Genomic DNA, 22,447 nt, shown 5'->3' with positions numbered 1-22,447 from the left:
GGGGGAAGGGCACTGCCAACTGCCCGGTCTTGGTCCCCAGGTGAGGCTGTGGGGGGCGTGAGTGGGGAGGGAACCCGTGGGGGAAGGGCACTGCCAACTGCCCGGTCTTGGTCCCCAGGTGAGGCTGTGGGGGGTGTGAGTGGGGAGGGCACCAGTGCGGGGAGGGCACTGCCGGCTGCCCGGTCTTGGTCCCCAGGTGAGGCTGTGGGGGGAGTGAGTGGGGAGGGCACCGTGCGGGGAGGGCACTGCCAACTGCCCGGTCTTGGTCCCCAGGTGAGGCTGTGGGGGGAGTGAGTGGGGAGGGCACCGTGCGGGGAGGGCACTGCCTGGTCTTGGTCCCCAGGTCGGGGGTCCTGGAGCAGCTTTTCCTGGCAGCCCACAGCTTCGAAGTGGCCCACGATGCTCTCCTGGCTGCGCTGTGGCAGGGCGGCTGGAGCCCGAGGGCCAGGAGGGGCCGTGCAGTGCCTGCAGATAGGACCCCAGCCCAGGGAGACGCGGCAGGCCACACAGGGCTCCATGTCCCCCGCGCACGTGTGCCCCCAGCCCATGTGTCTGCAGCATGTGTGTGACGAGGCTGCCGCACGGACCAAGGACTTGAAGGTCTTGGAGACAGGCCAGAGGCTAGTGGAGCTGCTCATGGGTAAGGGGCCCCTCAGCCTTGTCCCTCAGCCTGGCTGGCTGGCTCCCCAAAGAGTCCTGAGTGCTCCCAGAAGAGCCCCTCCCCAGCCCCTCATCCGCCACGCCTTGGGGCACCATCCTGGTGCTGATGTCTGTGATGTTGCCCCAGGGGATACGTCCCAGGCGCCCAGTCCAAGGCCCCCTCCCAATGCCCATGTCCCCGCCCCTGGCCCCTCCCCCGTGGCGTGGCAGGGGATGAAGCTCAGCTGGTGGAGCAGCCGCTGCAGCGGCTCCGGGACTGTTGAGGCTGACCAAGGATGGTGCTGCCTGTGCCCAGCGGGAGCTGCTTTGTGCCCCAAGGATGGGGTCTGCTGAGCCCTCATCCCCAGCAGGCCTGGAGGCCCAGCGCACACTGGCGGAAGCAGCCTCTGAACGTCAAGGATTCAAGAACCAGGAGCAGGTGTTTGCACCCACCTGGCCCACCCCAGAGGAAGGGTTTCCACCGTGCCTGTACCCTTTGGGGCGGCTGCAGCTCACAGCCCTGAGGAGCAAGGATGGCTGGGAGCGCCGAGGGCTTTCAGTCCCCAGGCCAGGCCGCCCAGGATGATGCTGGCTCTCCCCCAGCTGAGGGCCCGGGTGGCCAGTATGGCATGGGAGGCAGAAGCCCCTGGCCAGGCAGCGGCGCACCCAGTGGTGGTCCTGAAACAGCACTTCCTACCAGGCACCTAGAGATTGCCCGTGTCGGGCTCTGGAGGGGACTGGGGCCAGGTGGGGAGGGTGCCAGGCCCAAGGCTGGCACTCAGGTGGCACTGTCTCTCCCCAGCTGCGTTTTAGGCAGAGGAGGAATCCCTGGGGGAACCCTGGTCAGGGCCTCAGCAGCAGGACATGGGACTGAAGGCCACCTGGAGGCCAGCCCAGCAAGCCTGGTGGGGCTGGAGGAGAGGCTTTGGCCAGAGGGCTGCTGGGCCCCAGCCTTGCAGGTGCCTTGGAGGATTGAGGGAGGGCGGAGGTCACCCCAGAGTCCCTCGGGAGGAGAGGTGACCACGGGCAGGCTGGACAACTTGGAGACTCTGGGCTGGAGCTGCTGGAAGGGGCCTAGCCAGAGGACACCCACCCTTTAGGGAGAAGAGGGTATGGCAGGGGAGAAGGAAGGCAGGGACAGGCGGGGTTGAGCAGCGATTTCTGGTACCGATTTCATAGCTCGGCTCCCATCTTTCTAACAACTGCAATCCCCCATGCATGGCTGTGCTGCTCTCCCATGGGGTCAGAGCTGGAGGTACAGGTGGCCCTGGCTGCCCCCACAGGTGGGTCTAGCTAGCCCAAGGACAGCACCTCTCAGAACAGCACTACCCAGCCTCTAAACTGTGTTGGGGTGGGGCAGAGCGGGCCCGGGTACCTGGGTGTGCCTTCTACCTCTTCAATCAAGTAGAATTCCCAGTTAAGAGCATGGTATTGCTACGTATGACCCCCATTTATGTGGCAACTGGAAAGAATATACATTTGGAGCAAGATAGGAAAAAAATTTCACTCTGAGATACAGATTGGGGCCTCCTTTCCTGTGTTTAATGCAACCTCAAGGCCCAAAGTGGGTTCTGCCCTGGCTCAGCCTTCCTCCTCCTCCCCCTCCTCCTCCTCCTCTCTCTTCTATAAAGTGGGAGAAGCTGGGCTTACATGAGGCAGCCTCAGGGTTTGCCTCCCGCCCGGACCCTGCGGCCCCCTCTGCCTTTGCTCTCCCTGGCTTATTTCCCTGGCTTGGGGACTGTTTGAGTTTCCCGGAGCTGCCCTAACCAACCACCACCAGTGGGGTGGCTCAAACAACAGAAATGTATCGACCCTAAGCTCTCCAAGCCAAAGTCTAAAATGGAAATGTGGGCAGAGCTATTTCCCTCAGCGGCTATGAGGTAAGACCCAGCTCCAGGCTTCTCCTCGGCATCTTCTTCCTGTATCTTCACATCACCTTCCCTCTCTGTGGGTCTTCATCTGTGTCCAATGCCCCTTTTGAAAGCACACCAGGCACATGGGATGAGGCCCACCTACTCCAGCGTGACCTCATCCCAACTAACCGCATCTGCAACGACCCTGCTTCTAAAGAAGGTCACATCTGCAACAACCCTGCTTCCAAAGAAGGTCACATCTGCAACGACCCTGCTTCCAAAGAAGGTCATATCTGCAATGACCCTGCTTCCAAAGAAGGTCACATCTGCAACGACCCTGCTTCCAAAGAAGGTCACATCTGCAATGATCCTGCTTCCAAAGAAGGTCACATTCCCAGAGGATTTGGAGTCTGGACTTCGACGTAGGAATTTGGGGGATGGAGTTCAAGCCACAGTTGGGAGGAATCCTCTGGCCCTGCCTCTCCTGGCCCTGACTGAGCAGCACGGGGGCCTTAGCAGGCAGAGGCTGTGCTCCTCGTGCCGGCCGGCTTCCGAGGCCTGGGCAGGAGAAGCTGGGCCAGCCCATGTCATCACCCTGGCTGACTGGGGATGGGGGATCAGTGAGAGGCACAGCGAGGAGGGTGTGGAGAAAGAGAATTTGGGATGTGGGGGGCGGTTCCGAGGGGGACAGAGGCAGCAGGGCTCCGACCCCCACCTCAGCCCTTCCCTGCCCCAGGAGGCAGGTGCATCACCAGGCTCCTCTGATGGCAGGTGTCCCCAGAGAGCTGTTGGGAGAGCAGCCCCTGTCTTTGCTGTGAGGGCACCCAGCCTGAGAGGAAGGCCCACCCCCAAGGCTTCCCACCCCCTGTACCTGGGCCTGCGGTTGGAGCTGCGGGCTGCTATGTCCAGGCCCTTGGTGGAGAGGTCAGTCTGTGCTCAGCTCTGTCCCTCCCGCTCCCGCTGGGCCCTCCATCCTGCCTGCATCTGCCCTGTCTCCTCTCTGGGCCATGTGCCCCGGAGGGGACACCCTGCTCCCAGATGCTTTATGGAGCAGTGGCAGGCACTCCCCTTCGGGCTGGGCCATGCCAGGCTCCAGGGGACCAATGGGGATCCTGGCCAGAGGCTCCAACCAGCACAGTGACTCCATGGACCAGCCCAGGGGCAGCGTGGGCACTGGTCTTGGGGCTCTGGGACCTCCCTCCTTGGACCAGGTCCTCTGAGAGCCTCCCTGACCTGCAGGGGGAAGCTAGGTGCCAGTGCCAGGTGGAGGTGGGTAGAGCCGTGGGCAGAACTGGGCATGGGAGCCCTCTCGCTCACCTCCTGACACCCTCCCTGATGCCCTTCCTTGCTGTGTAGGTGGTATAGGCCCAGGCCTGGGGGCTGGAGGAGTGGCCTGTAGCTCCGGGGACTGCTGGGCTGAAGCACTGGACCGGAGCCCCTGGGGAGGTGGTGGCTTCCAGAAGCCCCGCCTGGGAATGGCCCAGGGACCTGGGGAGTAGGGCAGGCACCCAAGTTTGCCCCCAGAGGTGTCCCCAGAGGTCACTGGGCTGGGGGCCACCACAGGGCAGGGGATCTGGAGTCACAGGAAGACAAAGCCGAGGGAGAGGAGCCAGGGGAGAGGTGCCAGTGGGTGCAGCAGAGCAGGGCCAGCTCCATGCCACCTGCCTATACCGGAGGGGTCACGGGCAGAAATGGGTGCAGCAGAGCAGGGCCAGCTCCGTGCCACCTGCCTATACCAGAGGGGTGACACAGACAGGCATGTGGCCCATCCCTGGGCACACAAGAAGGCTTGGCCTGGCCAGCCTCACACCCACTTCTTGCACCGAGGGGCTGGCATATACCCAGGTTTTATGGTCTGGCAGGGGCACTGCCTGCAATGGCTCAGCTGCAGGAAGAAGTGGCTCTGGGGTGTGCTCCAGGCCACAGGCCACAGCCAGCACCACCATGCCTCCCAGCAAGACCACACAGTGTCCAGGCATCCAGTGAGCAGGGCTGGGGATGGATGTGGTTGGCCTGGCAGTGCCTTTGGGAAATGCAGGTTCCAGCAGAGCTCTGGGGTCAGGGCCCAGCAGTCGGCAGCAGCTATGCTGCATGGCCAGTGTGGCAGGTGTGGACAGGGTCCAGGCAGCCTGGGTGAGCAGGTGTGAGTGTGGGCCTGGTGGGTGGGTGGGAGCAGAGCCAGGGCAGTGGTCCCAAGCATCCTAACCCCGGAAGGCCTAACCTCTCCCTCCTGCACCTGCGCTGGCCCCTGCAATTACCCTCATGGTGTGCATTGCAGGTGGCTGGGTGGCTCTGGATGATTTTCCGGTCAAGAATGACTCGGGCAGAGGTGAGGGCTGGGGCTTGGGAGAAGGGGGCACTTGTTGGGGGTGGGGAGCACCTGAGCCCTCAGGACCTCCAGGACTAGGGGACAGAGGAGGAGGGGCCTTGGGTCCTGTCCTTCCGTGGCCCTGCCCACCTGGTATCTCGGGGCAGCCAAGGGGAGGGCCCTCCAGAAGATCCATGGAAGGTTCCCGTTCCAGGCTGAGGCTGCCCCCAGGCCAACCCCCAAGGCTGTGGGCCTCCATGCCCAGCATCTCTGGCAGGCTCCAGCCTTGGAAGGTGGGTGCCAGGATGGGCTTCAGAGAGGGGACCAGGTACTCCTAGGGTAACAAGGAACATTCTCTGAGCCCAGGTGGGGGAGTCAGACCAGGGGGTGAGGCCTGGCACTGCTCCCAGGCAGGACATCCCAGCTCTTACAATGTCATGGGGGCAGAGAGGCCCGCCAAGGAGAGACTTGAAGACCCCTGGACCCAGCAGACACAGGACGTGAAGCAGTGTCCCCAGGAGGCTGAGCAGACAAGGTGGGGTCGGGGCTGGAGACAGGGACACCAGCTCGCACAGCATTAGTGGCTTGTGGGGATAGAAACCGCTGCTCTGGCTGGTCCGCGTTTCACTCCAAACTCCTTTCCGCAAAAAAAAAGCTCTTCTGAAAGGCACAGGACGCCTCCGCGCCCGCCCTGCGTTCCTTCGCGGTGACTACCTGCTGGGGACGAGGGGAGGGTCCCGGCTGCCCAGCCGCCGCCCCTTGCCGGGGGTGCAAGCGCCAGGCCCGGGCCGCGCGGAGTTTCCGGCACCTGCCTGCCCCGCCCCGCGTCGGGGCCCCCACCTGGGCGCCGCCCTAGACGGGGGCGGGGCCTGTGGGGCCTGAAATGCGGGCGGAGCGGGCGCGCGGAGACACTGCGGACCGAGCGGCGAGCTGGCAGGTGCGGCGGTTGCGGCAGGTGCGGCGGTTGCGGGCAGGTGCGGGCCGTTGCGGGCAGGTGCGGGCGGTTGCGGGCAGGTGCGCTCGGTTGCGGGCAGGTGCGGCGGGTGCGGGAAGTTACGGGCAGGTGCGGGCGGGTGCGGTGGGTGAGGCGGGTGCGGATGCGGGCGCGGGGCCGGGCGGGGCGGCGGCCGCCGAGGGAAACCGGAACCCCGCTGGAGTCGCACGCCGAGGCCAGGGTAGGGGCGCGGCGGCCTGCAGGGTCTTGGGCTCTGGCCGGGCAGGTTTCCCGCCCTGGGCAATTTGAGCTCCGGGTCCGAAGTGGCGCCCCTGAGTCCCGGGCGCCCGTGAAGAGGAGGCGCCGGCCCCGATCCCTCATGGGAGAGGCGGCCACGGGCGGGGGTCTCGCAGGCCCAGCGGTTTTCCCGGCAGCAAGGACCGCCCGGGGCACGCTCTGCAGGGTGGGGAACGCCCAGGCCAGGAGGCAACTAGGCCGACAAATTGAGAGGGGTGACTGCTGGCAACATTGCCGGGAGGGAGGCGTCACGGACCCAGGGAAGCTGCCTGCTGTTGGGTGAGCGGTCCCAGGGGTGGCCACTCCGGGTCGGGTAAGCAGTCACAGGGTCGCCTGGAGACCCGTGGGAGGCAGAGGCAGGAAGGGCCCTGTCCATCACTTGGGCCCAGGGCTCTGCTTCCCTGCCATCCGCCCCCACTGCATTGCGCCAAGCTTGTTATCGGGGCCACTGATCTCTGATCATGGTGCAGGGTGCAGGTGGGTGGGGTCTTCCCACTAGGGCACACAGCCGGGCAGAAGCTAAGGCTGCTGCCTCCTGTGTGGGCCCAGGCAGCTGCCAGGGTCTGTCCTGACCTGGCCCTGACCTGGCTCAGGCAGGCGGCTGCAGCCTCCCCGACCTTTGTCCCAGGCTGTGGTGGGGGCCTGCCAGGCAGTCTGGTGACAGACAGTGACCTCGCCCAAGAGATGCAGACCCATCCTCCTCAGGAATGGCCCTCCACCACTTGGGGCCTGGGGGCCACCTGAGGTGGGGAATCCGCAGGAGGGACCCTTTGTGCCTCAGGCTCCGGGAAAATCTGCTCGGCCTCCTCCCCACCCCATCACCCTAACCCTGACCCGGTGCTCACCTGGGCGGCAGCCACCTCCTCCAGATGTCCCCACACTCGAAGCTGCGCCCCCTGCCCCACCTCGCTCCGAACCCTCTGTCCAGCTGCCCTCCCCAGGCCCCACATGGAGTCAAGACACCCACTCCCAGGCCTTCCTCCTGCCAAGCCTGGGAAGGGGCAGGGCCCAGAGGGGCTCGTACCAGGCCCAAGGTCAGGAAGAGAGAGGGAGTGGTGCAGCCAGCCACAGGCCGCATCTCACGCATGGTGCGGGGCGGGCATGCACTGGCAGGCACACTCACTCACACACGCAGGGCACGCCTGCCCCCGACTCCCTGCTCCCAAGCGCCCTGTCTCCAGCCTTCCTCCCTGAATCTCCTCTTTGTTTGGGGAACTTGAGCCACTCGCTTGAGCTTATGAGGCCCGTTTAGCACGCGGCCTGTCTGGGCTGGCAGCCTGTGCCCAGGTCAGGGGCCCGCCTAAGGTGCTGTCCCCGCCCCCGCTGGCCCTGCCCCGCCCTGCCCCTCCCCCTTGCTGGGAATTCAGGTGCTCCTCCCATTTCCCCACCGCCATCCCTGGCCGGATGTCAGGCCACCGGGCAGGGCCCTGACCCCCCAGGAGCCCCTCGTTTGGCCTGGATGCCATCTGAGTGGCAGCCTTGGGCTCACAGATCCTGGGGGGTCCTGGAACGAGGCATGCTGGAGAGGGCCCAGCCCTAGGGGAGGCAGGTGCCAGTAGAAGTGGGCACAAAAGCGCCCAGGCTGGGTTCCCAGAAGCAGAGTCTGTCTGAGGCAGGGGTAACCGGGAGTGGTCTCAGGATGGCCTCAGGAAGGGAAGGGAGGAGGAAGCAGGGTGGACAAAGGAGAAGCTGGCCTGTCCTGCCATTTCACGTACCCCCCAGAAGCAGATCTGGACAGCCCCGTAGACACCCCTGTCAGGCTGTGCCCTTGAGCCTGGCCTCTTCCTGGGGAAGTGCAGAAAGAAGTTTTGCAGAGTGGACCTGGCCCCTGGGGCCGCCTCCCCGTCCTCCAGATTGGATGCCCTCAACCCGGGCGCGCCTGTTGGCTCAGGGCTTGTCAGGTGTGACCAGGTCCTCTTCCCTGAGGGTCCCCTCTAGGGCTGGGGTCGACGTTCTATTTACCATGAGAACCAGGCAGGGCACACCAGGTCCCTGCACCCTGCCTGCCCCTGTGGCGCCGCCTCCTGGTGCTCAGGCCTGTCCCCTGCCAGATGGGAGCCTCCTCCTGGCTGCTTGCTCCTGGGACATGATGGGCTGGAGTGGCCTGGGAGCAGCATAGCCTTTGGCTTGGTGACACTAGCTGTGTCCCCTGGCAGAAGTGTTCCTCCTCCAGGGACCAGGACATCTAAGCCCACCCACCCCAGAGCTGTGGGGTCGAGGAGCCCAAGCTCCATCATGGGTCAGTGGGGGGTGGTGGGTGGGCCACTGTGGCTGCCAGGCCTTGGTTCCTGGACCCCTGAGGCCCACCTCCTGGGACACACGCACATGGGAAGCCACGTTTTGGAGTGGTATAACTGACTTCCTGAGGAATGGTGCCCTAGCCTGCAAGGCGTCACTGGGGAGCTGGCACTCCAGCTGTGCCTTCAGGAAGTTGTTCCTACATCCCGTCAGGCCAGCAGCTGTTGGCTGGGGCAGATTGTGATGTGACCAGCGGCCCATGGCCCATTGCACCATGAAGACAAGTGCCCAGGCATCCCTGTGGTGCACCGGCCAGCTGGCCAGACCTCTGCAGCCTCTTGCGAGCTTTCTCCAATGCTGGTCGTTTAGCAGCAGCCCCACTCCATGGTCCTCTGCATCCTCCACGTCTTCTCAGCCACCTGACACTGTGTCCTGAGCACGGACCCTCGGGACAGCTGAGCTGCAATGCTGCTTCCTGGAGCCCTGGCTCTCTGCACTGGGCCAGTGAGGTGATGGTGAGCCCTCCTGGTCCCAGCTCCGTGTCTGAGGCTCTGAGCAGCCTGTCAGCGGCAGGATGCCTGGAGGAGGCCCAGGACCAGTATCTGCGGAAGGGAAGGAAGGGGGCCAGGGTTTTGCCAAGGTGGGTAGGTGAGCTGCAGTCTTAACAGGTGGCCCTGAGGGGCATCTACAAGCCTCGACAGCCCTCAGAGTTGCCCCTGGAGCATGCCCTTCGTGAGACCAGATGTGGGGAGAGGGGATGGGGAGGACCCAGTGCCTTCTAGGGTTAGGCTCTGCATGTTCCAGAGCACGAGCAGCATGGGGTGCCTGTGAGACCTCCAGGAGGCAGCTGGGCACATGGTTTTGGGACCCAGGAGAGGCTGAGCTCCTGCTGCAGATTTGGGGAGCTGAGGGTAGGTGGGAGGAGGTCTCAGAGTTAATGGGTGAACAAAGATGGAGTGGAACCCTGTCACCGGAGAGGGGAGCCCCCATAGCCCGTGTGGTGGAGGTGGGTGGGGGCCAGCTCCAAAATGCATTTGTTGAGTTTGGCAGCCGGGGGTGGTGGCTGCCTCAAGAGTAAGTGGGGGTGGGGGCCAAACGTGGGGTGCGACCCTTCTCCTGAGACCCTGTGTAGAGGTAGGGAAGGGTTGTCATGAACAGGCTGTTGAGCAGAGGGAGGTTCCAGCCGGAATGAGGGGGAGAACCAAGAGAGGGACTGGGGCCCGTAGTGCCGAGAAAATGGGGAGTAGACCCTGCCCCCAGGTGGGTGGGCACAGGGGTGCAGAACACTGACCAGGGGCCTAAAGAGCAGGAGATTGCTCTCACAGCTCTAGAGGCCAGAAGCCGGAAGGCGAGGAGTGGGCGGGGCCGCACTTCCTCCGGAGGAGCTCAAGGGGAGGATCCTTCCTGCCTCTTCCAGCTTCTGGGGCCCCAGGCGTCCTGGGAATTCCTTGGCTTGTAGATCCAATCTCTACCTCTGTCGTCACAGGGCCGCCCTCTCCCTGTGTGTGTGTCTTCTTTATAAGGACATTAGTTATGTTGGATAATAGCCAATCCTAGCCCGGTATGACCTCACCTTAACCGGGTGACATCTGCAAAGATCCTATTTCCAAATAAGGTCACATTCACAGGGACTGTAGATTAGGACTTAGACATACCTTTTTAGGGGACATAATTCAATCTGGTGCAGAAGGGGACAGGCCTGGGTGGAGGCGGTTGATGTGCAGGAGTGGTGGGGATGGAGGTGAGGCACCTGCTGCTCTGCTCAGAGCCAGTTGCACAGCTGTGTGTGGAGGGTTGGCACAGGGCATGCCGGGGCTGCAGCCAGAGGACCAGGGCCCATGGGGGAGAGACAGCCTTGCCTGGCCTGCACTCGGCTCCTGGCAGGACTGCCACACGTCTGCTGAGTCTGCGGCCCCCGGGGCAGGGTGTGGGCTCAGGGGGTGCAATAGCCCAGAGGCCGTGGTGCTTGCAGATGTGAGATCCAGGACAGGCAGAGGAGGATGCAGGGCCAGGCTGAGGCAGGAGACCGGGGCTTCAGAGGGCTGGGGTCTTGCTGGAGCCTGGTGGATGGCTGTGGAGGGAGGGTGGGGCCTCAGGAGCCCACAGGAGGTGGCAGAGGCTTCTCTGGAGTGACAGGTCCAGGTGGAGTGGGAGGTTTCAAGAGGTCACTGGAGCTGGGATGGGGCAGGGCATGGGGCAGAGCCTTTGGAGAACAAAAGAGAGGCACCCAAAGGTGGAGAGATGCCGGTGCCCAGGCTGAGGGGTGGGCCCTGTGGGTGGAGCCACAGCCCTCTTGGAGCAGGGCTGGGCCCCTCAGGCAGGGCTGAGGATGGGACCAGGGTGCCCAGGAAGGACTCGAGGGCACTGGGCCCTGGGCTGGCGGGAGGGTATTGGCCTGGGGTGGAGGTTTGAAGGACAGCCTGCGTGAGGGACAGCCCTGGAGTCCCGAGAGGCCTCCCGGCGCCGCCTGGGCCCCTGCGCCCATGGTCCCTCTGAGCTGGCACTTCCCTTGGCACTCCCGCCGCGGAGTGCTCCCGGGCAGACTCAGCTCCTCGGGGACACTCTGGCTGCACGTCTGTGGGTGGAGCCCAGCCCGGGACAGCATGGGATTGGCCCCATGACCACATCTTCCCTCGTGCCCACCAGGCCGTGTGGGGTCCCTGATTGAGCCTTTCTGTCCCCTGCAGGACAGAGGTGGACGTCAGCAGGCTCTGCATAACCAGCTGTGTGTGATGAGCGGCCACACCTTGCCTCCTCTTCCCGTCCCAGGCGCCAACAGCACGGAGCAGGCCAGTGTCCCCAAAGCCATGGCAGCCACGCTGGGAGCCCGCACGCCCCCCAGGCCCCAGGCCAGGAGCATTGCTGGGGTGTATGTGGAGGCCTCGGGCCAGGCCCAGAGTGTCTACACTGCCATGGAGCAGGGCCTCCTGCCTGCTGGGCTCGGGCTGGCTCTGCTAGAGGCCCAGGCAGCCACTGGGGGCCTGGTGGACCCCGCCCAGGGCCAGCTGCTCCCTGTGTCCAAGGCCCTGCAGCAGGGCCTGGTGGGGCTGGAGCTGAAGGAGAAGCTGCTGGCCGCTGAGCGTGCCACCACGGGCTACCCTGACCCCTACGGGGGTGAGAAGCTGGCCCTCTTTCAGGCCATAGGGAAGGAGGTTGTGGACAGGGCCCTGGGGCAGAGCTGGCTGGAGGTCCAACTGGCCACTGGGGGCCTGGTGGACCCCGCCCAGGGAGTGCTCGTGGCCCCTGAGCCAGCCTGCCACCAGGGCCTCCTGAACCGGGAGACATGGCACAAGCTGTCAGAGCTTGAGCCTGGCACAGGCGTCCTGCGCTTCCTCGACCCCAACACTCTGGAGCGGCTGACGTACTACCAGCTGCTGGAAAGGTGTGTGCGGGCCCCCGGCTCGGGGCTAGCCCTGCTGCCCATCAAGATCACCTTCCGTTCCATGGGCGGGGCGGTGAGTGCAGCTGAGCTGCTGGAGGTGGGCATCCTGGACGAGGAGGCTGTGCAGGGTCTGCGGGAGGGCAGGCTGGCCGCAGTGGACGTGAGTGCACGTGCCGAGGTGCGGCGCTACCTGGAGGGTACCGGCAGTGTGGCCGGGGTTGTCCTGCTGCCCGAAGGCCACAAGAAGAGCTTTTTCCAGGCTGCCACCGAGCACCTGCTCCCAATGGGCACCGCACTGCCACTCCTAGAGGCCCAGGCTGCCACCCACACCCTAGTGGACCCCATCACAGGCCAGCGGCTGTGGGTAGATGAGGCAGTCAGGGCGGGCCTGGTCAGCCCAGAGCTCCACGAGCAGCTCCTGGTGGCCGAGCAGGCCGTGACAGGGCACCATGACCCCTTCAGTGGCTCTCAAATCCCCCTCTTCCAGGCCATGAAGAAGGGGCTAGTGGACAGGCCACTGGCACTGCGGCTCCTGGATGCCCAGCTGGCCACAGGCGGGCTGGTCTGTCCGGCACGCAGGCTCCGGCTGCCCCTGGAGGCCGCCCTGCGCTGTGGCTGCCTGGATGAAGACACTCGGCGGCAGCTCTTGCAGGCTGGCGGCTTCTCAGACGGTACGCACGACGGCCTGCGCTATGAACAGCTGCTGGCCCTCTGTGTCACCGACCCAGAGACCGGGCTCGCCTTCCTGCCACTCTCAGGGGGACCCCGGGGAGGGGAGCCCCAGGGACCCCCATTCATCAAGTACAGCACTCAGCAGGCCCTGAGCACAGCCACAGCCACCGTCTCCATGGGGAAGTTCCAGGGCCGGCCTGTGTCCCTCTGGGAGCTGCTCTTCTCTGAGGTCATCTCCTCAGAGCAGAGGGCGATGCTGGCCCAGCAGTACCAGGAAGGGACCCTCTCCGTGGAGAAGCTGGCCACTGAGCTGAGCGCCACCCTCGAGCAGGCTGCAGCCACTGCCAGGGTCACCTTTTCTGGGCTGAGGAACACCGTGACACCAGGAGAGCTGCTGAAAGCCGAGATCATCGACCAGGACCTGTACGAGCGGCTGGAACATGGACAGGCCACAGCCCAGGATGTGGGCAGCCTGGCCTCGGTGCAGAGGTACCTGCAAGGTACAGGCTGCATTGCTGGCCTGCTGCTCCCCGGCTCCCAGGAACGCCTAAGCATCTATGAGGCCCGATGCAAGGGGCTCCTCCGGCCCGGCACTGCCCTCATCCTTCTGGAGGCACAAGCTGCCACCGGCTTCATCATCGACCCGAAAGCAAATAAGCGGCACTCCGTTGAGGAGGCACTGAGGGCTGCTGTTATTGGGCCCGATGTGTTCGCGAAGCTGCTGTCGGCCGAGCGCGCCGTCACCGGCTACACCGACCCCTACACCGGGCAGCAGATCTCCCTTTTCCAGGCCATGCAGAAGGGCCTCATCGTCCGGGAGCACGGCATCCGCCTGCTGGAGGCCCAGATCGCCACGGGCGGCGTCATCGACCCCGTGCACAGCCACCGCGTGCCCGTGGATGTGGCCTACCGGCGCGGCTACTTCGATCAGATGCTGAACTTGATCCTGTTGGACCCTTCTGACGACACCAAGGGCTTCTTCGACCCCAACACGCACGAGAACCTCACGTACCTGCAGCTTCTAGAGCGCTGCGTGCGTGACCCCGAGACGGGCCTATACCTCCTGCCACTCAGCAGCACGCAGTCCCCGCTGGTGGACAGTGCCACCCGGCAGGCCTTCCAGAACCTGCTGCTCTCTGTGAAGTATGGACGGTTTCAGGGGCAGAGGGTATCCGCATGGGAGCTGATCAACTCTGAGTACTTCAGCGAGGGCCGCAGGAGGCAGCTGCTGCATCGCTACCGGTGGCGCGAGGTCACGCTGGGGCAGGTGGCAAAGCTGCTGGAGGCGGAGACACAGAGACAGGCGGACATCATGCTGCCCGCACTGCGGAGCCGGGTCACCGTCCACCAGCTCCTGGAGGCTGGTATCATTGACCAGCAGCTGTTGGACCAAGTGCTGGCCGGGACAGTCAGCCCGGAGGCCCTCCTACTCATGGATGGCGTCCGCAGGTACCTGTGCGGCCTGGGAGCTGTGGGTGGTGTGCGGCTGTTGCCCTCTGGCCAGCGGCTCAGCCTCTACCAGGCCATGAGGCAGAAGCTGCTGGGGCCCAGGGTGGCCCTGGCCCTGCTGGAGGCCCAGGCAGCCACCGGAACCATCATGGACCCTCACAGCCCGGAGAGCCTCTCGGTGGATGAGGCTGTGCGCAGGGGTGTGGTGGGGCCAGAGCTGTATGGCAGGCTGAAGCGGGCTGAGGGTGCCATCGCTGGCTTCAGAGATCCCTTCTCTGGGAAGCAGGTATCTCTGTTCCAGGCCATGAAGAAAGGTCTCATCCCTTGGGAGCAAGCTGCCCGCCTCCTGGAGGCTCAAGTGGCCACAGGAGGGGTCATTGACCCCACCAGCCACCACCACCTCCCCATGCCAGTGGCCATTCAGCGTGGCTGTGTTGACCAGGAGATGGAGACAGCCTTGTCCAGCTCCTCCGAGGCCTTCCCCACACCAGACGGCCAGGGGCGCACCAGCTATGCCCAACTCCTGGAGCAGTGCCCCAGGGATGAGGCTTCTGGCCTTCACCTCCTGCCCCTGCCAGAAAGTGCTCCTGCCCTCCCCACCGAGGAGCAGGTCCAGAAGAGCCTGCAGGCCATGCCGGGGGCTGAGGATGGCACATCCCTCTGGGACCTGCTCAGCTCCTGCCACTTCACCGAGGACCAACGGAGGGGCCTGCTGGAGGACGTGCAGGAGGGGAGGACCACTGTGCCACAGCTGCTAGCCTCTGTGCAGAGGTGGGTACAGGAGACCAAGCTCCTGGCCCAGGCCCGCGTCATGGTGCCTGGCCCGCGGGGTGAGGTACCCGCTGTCTGGCTGCTGGATGCTGGCATCATCACCCAGGAGACCCTTGAGGCCCTGGCTCAGGGCACGCAGTCGCCCGCCCAGGTCGCTGAGCAGCCAGTGGTGAAGGCCTGCCTGTGGGGCACAGGCTGCGTGGCGGGTGTACTGTTACAGCCCTCTGGGGCCAAGGCCAGCATCGCCCAGGCCATGAGGGATGGCCTCCTGCCCACAGGCCTGGGCCAGAGGCTGCTGGAAGCCCAGGTGGCATCTGGCTTCCTTGTTGACCCCCTGAACAACCAGAGACTGTCAGTGGAGGACGCGGTTAAGGTTGGCCTGGTGGGCAGGGAGCTGAGTGAGCAGCTCGGGCAGGCCGAAAGGGCAGTGGACGGGTACCCTGATCCCTACTCCGGGGGCTCCCTCTCTCTGTGGCAGGCCATGGAGAAGGGGCTCGTGCCACAGAACGAGGGCTTGCCCCTCCTGCAGGTGCAGCTGGCCACAGGGGGTGTGGTGGACCCTGTCCACGGGGTGCACCTGCCCCAGGCAGCAGCCTTTAGACTCGGCCTTCTGGACACACAGACGAGCCAGGTGCTGACTGCAGTTGACAAGGACAACAAGTTCTTCTTTGACCCCAGTGCGCGGGACCAGGTGACCTATCAGCAGCTCAGGGAGCGCTGCGTGTGCGACTCCGAGACCGGCTTGTTGCTGCTGCCGCTGCCCTCAGACACAGCGCTTGAGGTGGACGACCACACCGCGGTGGCTCTGAGGGCCATGAAGGTGCCCGTCAGCACAGGGAGGTTTAAGGGGTGTAGCGTGTCGCTCTGGGACCTGCTGCTCTCTGAGTACGTTGGCGCTGACAAGCGGAGGGAGCTGGTGGCACTCTGTCGGTCTGGGAGGGCTGCGGCCCTGCGGCAGGTGATCAGTGCAGTCACCGCCCTGGTCGAGGCTGCAGAGAGGCAGCCCCTGCAGGCCACCTTCAGAGGGCTCCGGAAGCAGGTGTCAGCCAGGGACCTGTTCAGGGCGCAGCTGATCAGCAGGAAGACGCTGGACGAACTGAGCCAGGGGACAACAACTGTGAAGGAGGTGGCGGAGATGGACAGCGTGAGGCAGTCCCTGGAGGGAGGCAACTTCATTGCCGGGGTCCTTATCCAGGGCACCCAGGAGAGGATGAGCATCCCAGAAGCCCTGAGGAGGCACATCCTGCGGCCTGGCACAGCCCTGGTGCTGCTGGAGGCACAGGCAGCTACCGGCTTCATCATCGACCCCGTGGAGAACCGGAAGCTGACTGTGGAGGAGGCGTTCAAAGCAGGAATGTTCGGCAAAGAAACCTACGTGAAGCTGCTGTCAGCCGAGCGCGCAGTCACCGGCTACACCGACCCCTACACCGGGCAGCAGATCTCCCTCTTCCAGGCCATGCAGAAGGACCTCATTGTCCGGGAGCACGGCATCCGCTTGCTGGAGGCCCAGATCGCCACGGGCGGCATCATCGACCCTGTGCACAGCCACCGCGTGCCCGTGGACGTGGCCTACCGGTGCGGCTACTTCGACGAGGAGATGAACCGCATCCTGGCGGACCCCAGCGATGACACCAAGGGCTTCTTTGACCCCAACACGCACGAGAACCTCACGTACCTGCAGCTTCTGGAGCGCTGTGTGGAGGACTCCGAGACGGGCCTGTACCTGCTACAAATTGTAAACAAAGGAGAAACCTACGTGTATATCAATGAGGCCACAAGACATGTGTTGCAATCCAGAACTGCAAAAATGCGCGTGGGGAGGTTTGCTGACCAGGTGGTCTCTTTCTGGGACCTGCTGTCCTCTCCATACTTCACAGAGGACAGGAAGCGGGAGCTCATCCAGGAGCACGGAGCCCAGAGTGGGGGCCTGGAGAAATTGCTGGAAATCATCACCACGACAATTGAAGAAACAGAGACGCAAAACCAAGGCATCAAGGTGGCGGCCATCAGAGGGGAGGTGACAGCTGCAGAGCTGTTCAACTCCGGGGTCATCGATCAGAAGACCCTGCACACACTTCGTGCGGGGTGGACTGGGGGGCAGGCACTCAGCACGCTGGAGTGTGTGAAGCCCTACCTGGAAGGCAGTGGCTGCATTGCGGGGGTCACGGTGCCCTCCACCAGGGAGGTTATGAGCCTCCATGAGGCCAGCAGGAAGGAGCTCATCCCTGCAGCATTTGCAACTTGGCTGCTGGAGGCTCAGGCCGCCACTGGGTTCCTCCTGGACCCCTGCACCCACCAGAGGCTCTCCGTGGATGAGGCTGTGGATGTGGGCCTGGTGAGCGAGGAGCTGCAGGAGAGGCTCCTGAAGGCTGAAAGGGCTGCCACGGGCTACAGGGATCCGGCCACGGGAGACACGATCCCGCTGTTCCAGGCCATGCAGAAGCAGCTTGTCGAGAAGGCGGAGGCACTGAGGCTGCTGGAGGTGCAGGTGGCCACGGGGGGTGTCATCGACCCACGGCACCACCACCGGCTCCCACTGGAAACAGCCTACAGACGTGGCTGTCTGCACAAGGACATCTATGCGCTCATTTCTGACCAGAAGCAAATGAGGAAACGGTTTGTGGACCCGAACACACAAGAGAAGGTCTCGTACCGAGAGCTGCAGGAGAGGTGCCGCCCGCAAGAGGACACTGGCTGGCTGCTCTTCCCAGTGAACAAGGATGCACAGGACTCTGAGTACATCGATGACGAGACGAGAAGGGCCCTGGAGGCAGAGCAAGTGGAAATAACAATGGGAAGGTTCAGAGGCCAGAAACCAACACTGTGGGCACTGCTGAATTCTGAATATGTGACAGAGGAGAAGAAGCTCCAGCTGGTGAGGATGTATAGAACCGACACGAGATGGGCACTTCAGAAGGTAGCGCAGCTCGTCTTAGAGATGATTGAGAAGCAGGAAAACAGCAACAAACAGCTGTGGTTCCAAGGAATTAGACGACAGATCACAGCCTCTGAACTCCTCAGCTCAGCCATAATCACAAAAGAAATGCTCCAAGACCTGGAAACGGGACGGAGAACGACGCAACAGCTCAGGGAGGACGACCGCGTCAAGCGCTACCTGGAGGGCACCAGCTGCATCGCGGGCGTCCTGGTGCCCGCCAAGGACGAGCCCGGCCGCCAGGAGAAGATGAGCATCTACCAGGCCATGTGGAAGGGCGTGCTGCGGCCCGGCACGGCCCTGGTGCTGCTGGAGGCGCAGGCGGCCACCGGCTTCGTCGTCGACCCCGTGCGCAACCTGAGGCTGTCCGTGGAGGAGGCCGTGGCCGCGGGCGTGGTGGGCGGCGAGATCCAGGAGAAGCTGCTGTCGGCCGAGCGCGCCGTCACCGGCTACACCGACCCCTACACCGGGCAGCAGATCTCCCTCTTCCAGGCCATGCAGAAGGACCTCATCGTCCGGGAGCACGGCATCCGCCTGCTGGAGGCCCAGATCGCCACGGGCGGCGTCATCGACCCCGTGCACAGCCACCGCGTGCCCGTGGACGTGGCCTACCGGCGCGGCTACTTCGACGAGGAGATGAACCGCGTCCTGGCGGACCCCAGCGACGACACCAAGGGCTTCTTCGACCCCAACACGCACGAGAACCTCACGTACGTGCAGCTGCTGCGCCGCTGCGTGCGCGACCCGGACACGGGGCTCTACATGCTGCAGCTGGCAGGCCGGGGCTCCGCCGTGCACCAGCTGAGCGAGGAGCTGCGCTGCGCCCTGCGCGACGCCCGCGTGACGCCAGGCTCGGGCGCCCTCCAGGGCCAGAGCGTCTCCGTCTGGGAGCTCCTCTTCTACCGCGAGGTGTCCGAGGACCGGCGCCAGGAGCTGCTGAGCAGATACCGGGCGGGCACGCTGACCGTGGAGGAGCTGGGCGCCACCCTCACCTCGCTGCTGGCCCAGGACCAGGCCGAGGCCGGGAGCCCGCGCCCAGACCCCCGGGAGGCCCTGCGTGCGGCCACCATGGAGGTCAAGGTGGGCCGCCTCCGGGGGCGCGCGGTGCCCGTGTGGGACGTGCTGGCGTCCGGCTACGTGAGCGGGGCCGCCCGGGAGGAGCTGCTGGCCGAGTTTGGCTCGGGGACTCTGGCCTTGCCCGCACTGACCCGCCGGCTGACCGCCATGATCGAGGAGGCCGAGGAGGCCCCCGGGGCCCGGCCGCAGCTCCAGGACGCCTCGCGCGGCCCGCGGGAGCCGGGGCCAGCCGGGCGAGGGGACGGCGACTCGGGGCGCTCCCAGGCAGAGGGCGAGGGGGAGGCCGAGGCCGAGGAGGCCGCTGCCGCCGCCGCCCGCCGCCAGGAGCAGACCCTGCGTGGTGCCACCATGGAGGTGCAGCGCGGGCAGTTCCAGGGGCGGCCGGTCTCCGTGTGGGACGTCCTCTTCTCCTCGTACCTGAGCGAGGCCCGCCGAGACGAGCTCCTGGCCCGGCACGCGGCCGGCGCCCTGGGCCTGCCCGACCTCGTCGCCGTCCTCACCCGGGTCATCGAGGAGACCGAGGAGCGGCTCAGCAAGGTGTCCTTCCGCGGCCTGAGGCGCCAGGTGTCCGCCTCCGAGCTGCACACGTCCGGGATCCTGGGCCCCGAGACCCTGCGGGACCTGGCCCAGGGCACTAAGACGCTGCAGGAGGTGACGGAGATGGACTCGGTCAAGCGCTACCTGGAGGGCACCAGCTGCATCGCGGGCGTCCTGGTGCCCGCCAAGGACGAGCCCGGCCGCCAGGAGAAGATGAGCATCTACCAGGCCATGTGGAAGGGCGTGCTGCGGCCCGGCACGGCCCTGGTGCTGCTGGAGGCGCAGGCGGCCACCGGCTTCGTCGTCGACCCCGTGCGCAACCTGAGGCTGTCCGTGGAGGAGGCCGTGGCCGCGGGCGTGGTGGGCGGCGAGATCCAGGAGAAGCTGCTGTCGGCCGAGCGCGCCGTCACCGGCTACACCGACCCCTACACCGGGCAGCAGATCTCCCTCTTCCAGGCCATGCAGAAGGACCTCATCGTCCGGGAGCACGGCATCCGCCTGCTGGAGGCCCAGATCGCCACGGGCGGCGTCATCGACCCCGTGCACAGCCACCGCGTGCCCGTGGACGTGGCCTACCGGCGCGGCTACTTCGACGAGGAGATGAACCGCGTCCTGGCGGACCCCAGCGACGACACCAAGGGCTTCTTCGACCCCAACACGCACGAGAACCTCACGTACGTGCAGCTGCTGCGCCGCTGCGTGCGCGACCCGGACACGGGGCTCTACATGCTGCAGCTGGCAGGCCGGGGCTCCGCCGTGCACCAGCTGAGCGAGGAGCTGCGCTGCGCCCTGCGCGACGCCCGCGTGACGCCAGGCTCGGGCGCCCTCCAGGGCCAGAGCGTCTCCGTCTGGGAGCTCCTCTTCTACCGCGAGGTGTCCGAGGACCGGCGCCAGGAGCTGCTGAGCAGATACCGGGCGGGCACGCTGACCGTGGAGGAGCTGGGCGCCACCCTCACCTCGCTGCTGGCCCAGGACCAGGCCGAGGCCGGGAGCCCGCGCCCAGACCCCCGGGAGGCCCTGCGTGCGGCCACCATGGAGGTCAAGGTGGGCCGCCTCCGGGGGCGCGCGGTGCCCGTGTGGGACGTGCTGGCGTCCGGCTACGTGAGCGGGGCCGCCCGGGAGGAGCTGCTGGCCGAGTTTGGCTCGGGGACTCTGGCCTTGCCCGCACTGACCCGCCGGCTGACCGCCATGATCGAGGAGGCCGAGGAGGCCCCCGGGGCCCGGCCGCAGCTCCAGGACGCCTCGCGCGGCCCGCGGGAGCCGGGGCCAGCCGGGCGAGGGGACGGCGACTCGGGGCGCTCCCAGGCAGAGGGCGAGGGGGAGGCCGAGGCCGGGGAGGCCGCTGCCGCCGCCGCCCGCCGCCAGGAGCAGACCCTGCGTGGTGCCACCATGGAGGTGCAGCGCGGGCAGTTCCAGGGGCGGCCGGTCTCCGTGTGGGACGTCCTCTTCTCCTCGTACCTGAGCGAGGCCCGCCGAGACGAGCTCCTGGCCCGGCACGCGGCCGGCGCCCTGGGCCTGCCCGACCTCGTCGCCGTCCTCACCCGGGTCATCGAGGAGACCGAGGAGCGGCTCAGCAAGGTGTCCTTCCGCGGCCTGAGGCGCCAGGTGTCCGCCTCCGAGCTGCACACGTCCGGGATCCTGGGCCCCGAGACCCTGCGGGACCTGGCCCAGGGCACTAAGACGCTGCAGGAGGTGACGGAGATGGACTCGGTCAAGCGCTACCTGGAGGGCACCAGCTGCATCGCGGGCGTCCTGGTGCCCGCCAAGGACGAGCCCGGCCGCCAGGAGAAGATGAGCATCTACCAGGCCATGTGGAAGGGCGTGCTGCGGCCCGGCACGGCCCTGGTGCTGCTGGAGGCGCAGGCGGCCACCGGCTTCGTCGTCGACCCCGTGCGCAACCTGAGGCTGTCCGTGGAGGAGGCCGTGGCCGCGGGCGTGGTGGGCGGCGAGATCCAGGAGAAGCTGCTGTCGGCCGAGCGCGCCGTCACCGGCTACACCGACCCCTACACCGGGCAGCAGATCTCCCTCTTCCAGGCCATGCAGAAGGACCTCATCGTCCGGGAGCACGGCATCCGCCTGCTGGAGGCCCAGATCGCCACGGGCGGCGTCATCGACCCCGTGCACAGCCACCGCGTGCCCGTGGACGTGGCCTACCGGCGCGGCTACTTCGACGAGGAGATGAACCGCGTCCTGGCGGACCCCAGCGACGACACCAAGGGCTTCTTCGACCCCAACACGCACGAGAACCTCACGTACCTGCAGCTGCTGCAGAGGGCCACCCTGGACCCTGATACGGGGCTCCTATTTCTTACTCTCTCTCCACAGTGACTGGGCTTCCTCTGTGCAGTTTTCTGCAACTCTGGAGAAGTTGAGGCATACTTGTGTGTCTGGTTTTTTTTTTTTTTTTTTTTTTTTGTCATTCTGTGATTTTGTTGTTTTACCCATTCGTTATCTGTGGAAAATGTCTTAAGTTGTCATGTGACAGTCACTCTTTCGTTGTCCATCAACGTGTTTCATAATTGTTTTGGTGTGTTTTCTGGGTCCTCTATGTGTCATATGGTTTTACTTTTCACTCCTTTTTCGTTTTCAGTACGTTTTTCTGTCCGTTTTGGATTCACTGCTTCCATTTTACGGAATGTGACTCTTTGGACTCTCACTCCACCATGCCATCGGGTACTCTTGTTGCAGTGTAATTTTTATTACATGCGGTTATTTCCCTAATGATGTGCTATTCATGTTCATCGTCGAACTCATTTTCCATCAGCCAATGTCTACTATTTACTGCTCTGGCTCAATTTCGGTCCTCTTCCCCGGCCTTTCTCTCGCTGCTGTGCTGGCCAAAAGCATGGGCTTTATTCTCTCCATTGGCTGCTGCTCCACCTTAGAGGTGTGACCTCACCAGCGCTGACTGAGCGAGTCTGTTGTGGAGAAGTACCTTTGGTAGTAATTTACTAGGAAAAATTCTGAACAAGTAAAATGTGAAGGAAACTTTTGTTTTTGGTTTCAGGTTTTTGAAGGTTCAATCACCAATCTTTATACCCTTAATATAGAGATAGTAGATTAAACAAGGGAAGCAAGCCGTCCAAAATCCAGGGTTCCTAGAGCCGTATCTCAGAATCGTATGCACATAGGTTGCAGTTAAGTCTTGCTCTAAGATTTCTGGGAGAACCAAGAACTTTCGTTGTTAATGGAAGTGTGGCAATTGGAGCAGGTGACAAAGCACAAGCCCTTGCTAGTCCCCCCTTCATTCACTCCACACATGGGTTGCCTGTGGCGTCTGGGCCGCTTGGTCTCCAGTGGTAGCAGAACACAGCAAGAATCCATGTGTTCTGCCTGGTGGCTGTGTGTGGCTGGC

General features: G+C 64.6%; 1 protein-coding gene across 3 annotated transcripts; it reads left to right on the top strand.

Annotated features, from left to right (window-relative positions):
* Positions 1 to 5,719: 5,719 nt before the first annotated feature.
* On the top strand, positions 5,720 to 21,616 carry EPPK1 (epiplakin 1). Of its 3 annotated transcripts, none has more exons than XM_054498832.2 (2): positions 5,720 to 5,737; positions 10,957 to 21,616. In XM_054498832.2, exon 2 carries the CDS (start codon positions 11,002 to 11,004, stop codon positions 21,418 to 21,420), a length of 10,419 nt encoding a protein of 3,472 aa, XP_054354807.2. In that variant the 5' UTR covers positions 5,720 to 5,737; positions 10,957 to 11,001; the 3' UTR covers positions 21,421 to 21,616. The 3 variants fall into 3 exon arrangements, with proteins under 3 accessions (XP_054354807.2, XP_054354806.2, XP_063525290.1); XM_054498831.2 differs by lacking the exon at positions 5,720 to 5,737 and adding an exon at positions 5,740 to 5,755; XM_063669220.1 differs by lacking the exon at positions 5,720 to 5,737 and adding an exon at positions 9,993 to 10,010.
* The last annotated feature ends 831 nt before the right edge of the window (positions 21,617 to 22,447 follow it).

Source organism: Pongo pygmaeus, chromosome 7 (assembly GCF_028885625.2).
Source record: "Pongo pygmaeus isolate AG05252 chromosome 7, NHGRI_mPonPyg2-v2.0_pri, whole genome shotgun sequence".
In the NCBI taxonomy this organism is placed as follows: domain Eukaryota; kingdom Metazoa; phylum Chordata; class Mammalia; order Primates; family Hominidae; genus Pongo; species Pongo pygmaeus.
The sequence above is the reverse complement of the archived record's forward strand: the minus strand, read 5'-3'. Positions and strand labels throughout refer to the sequence as shown.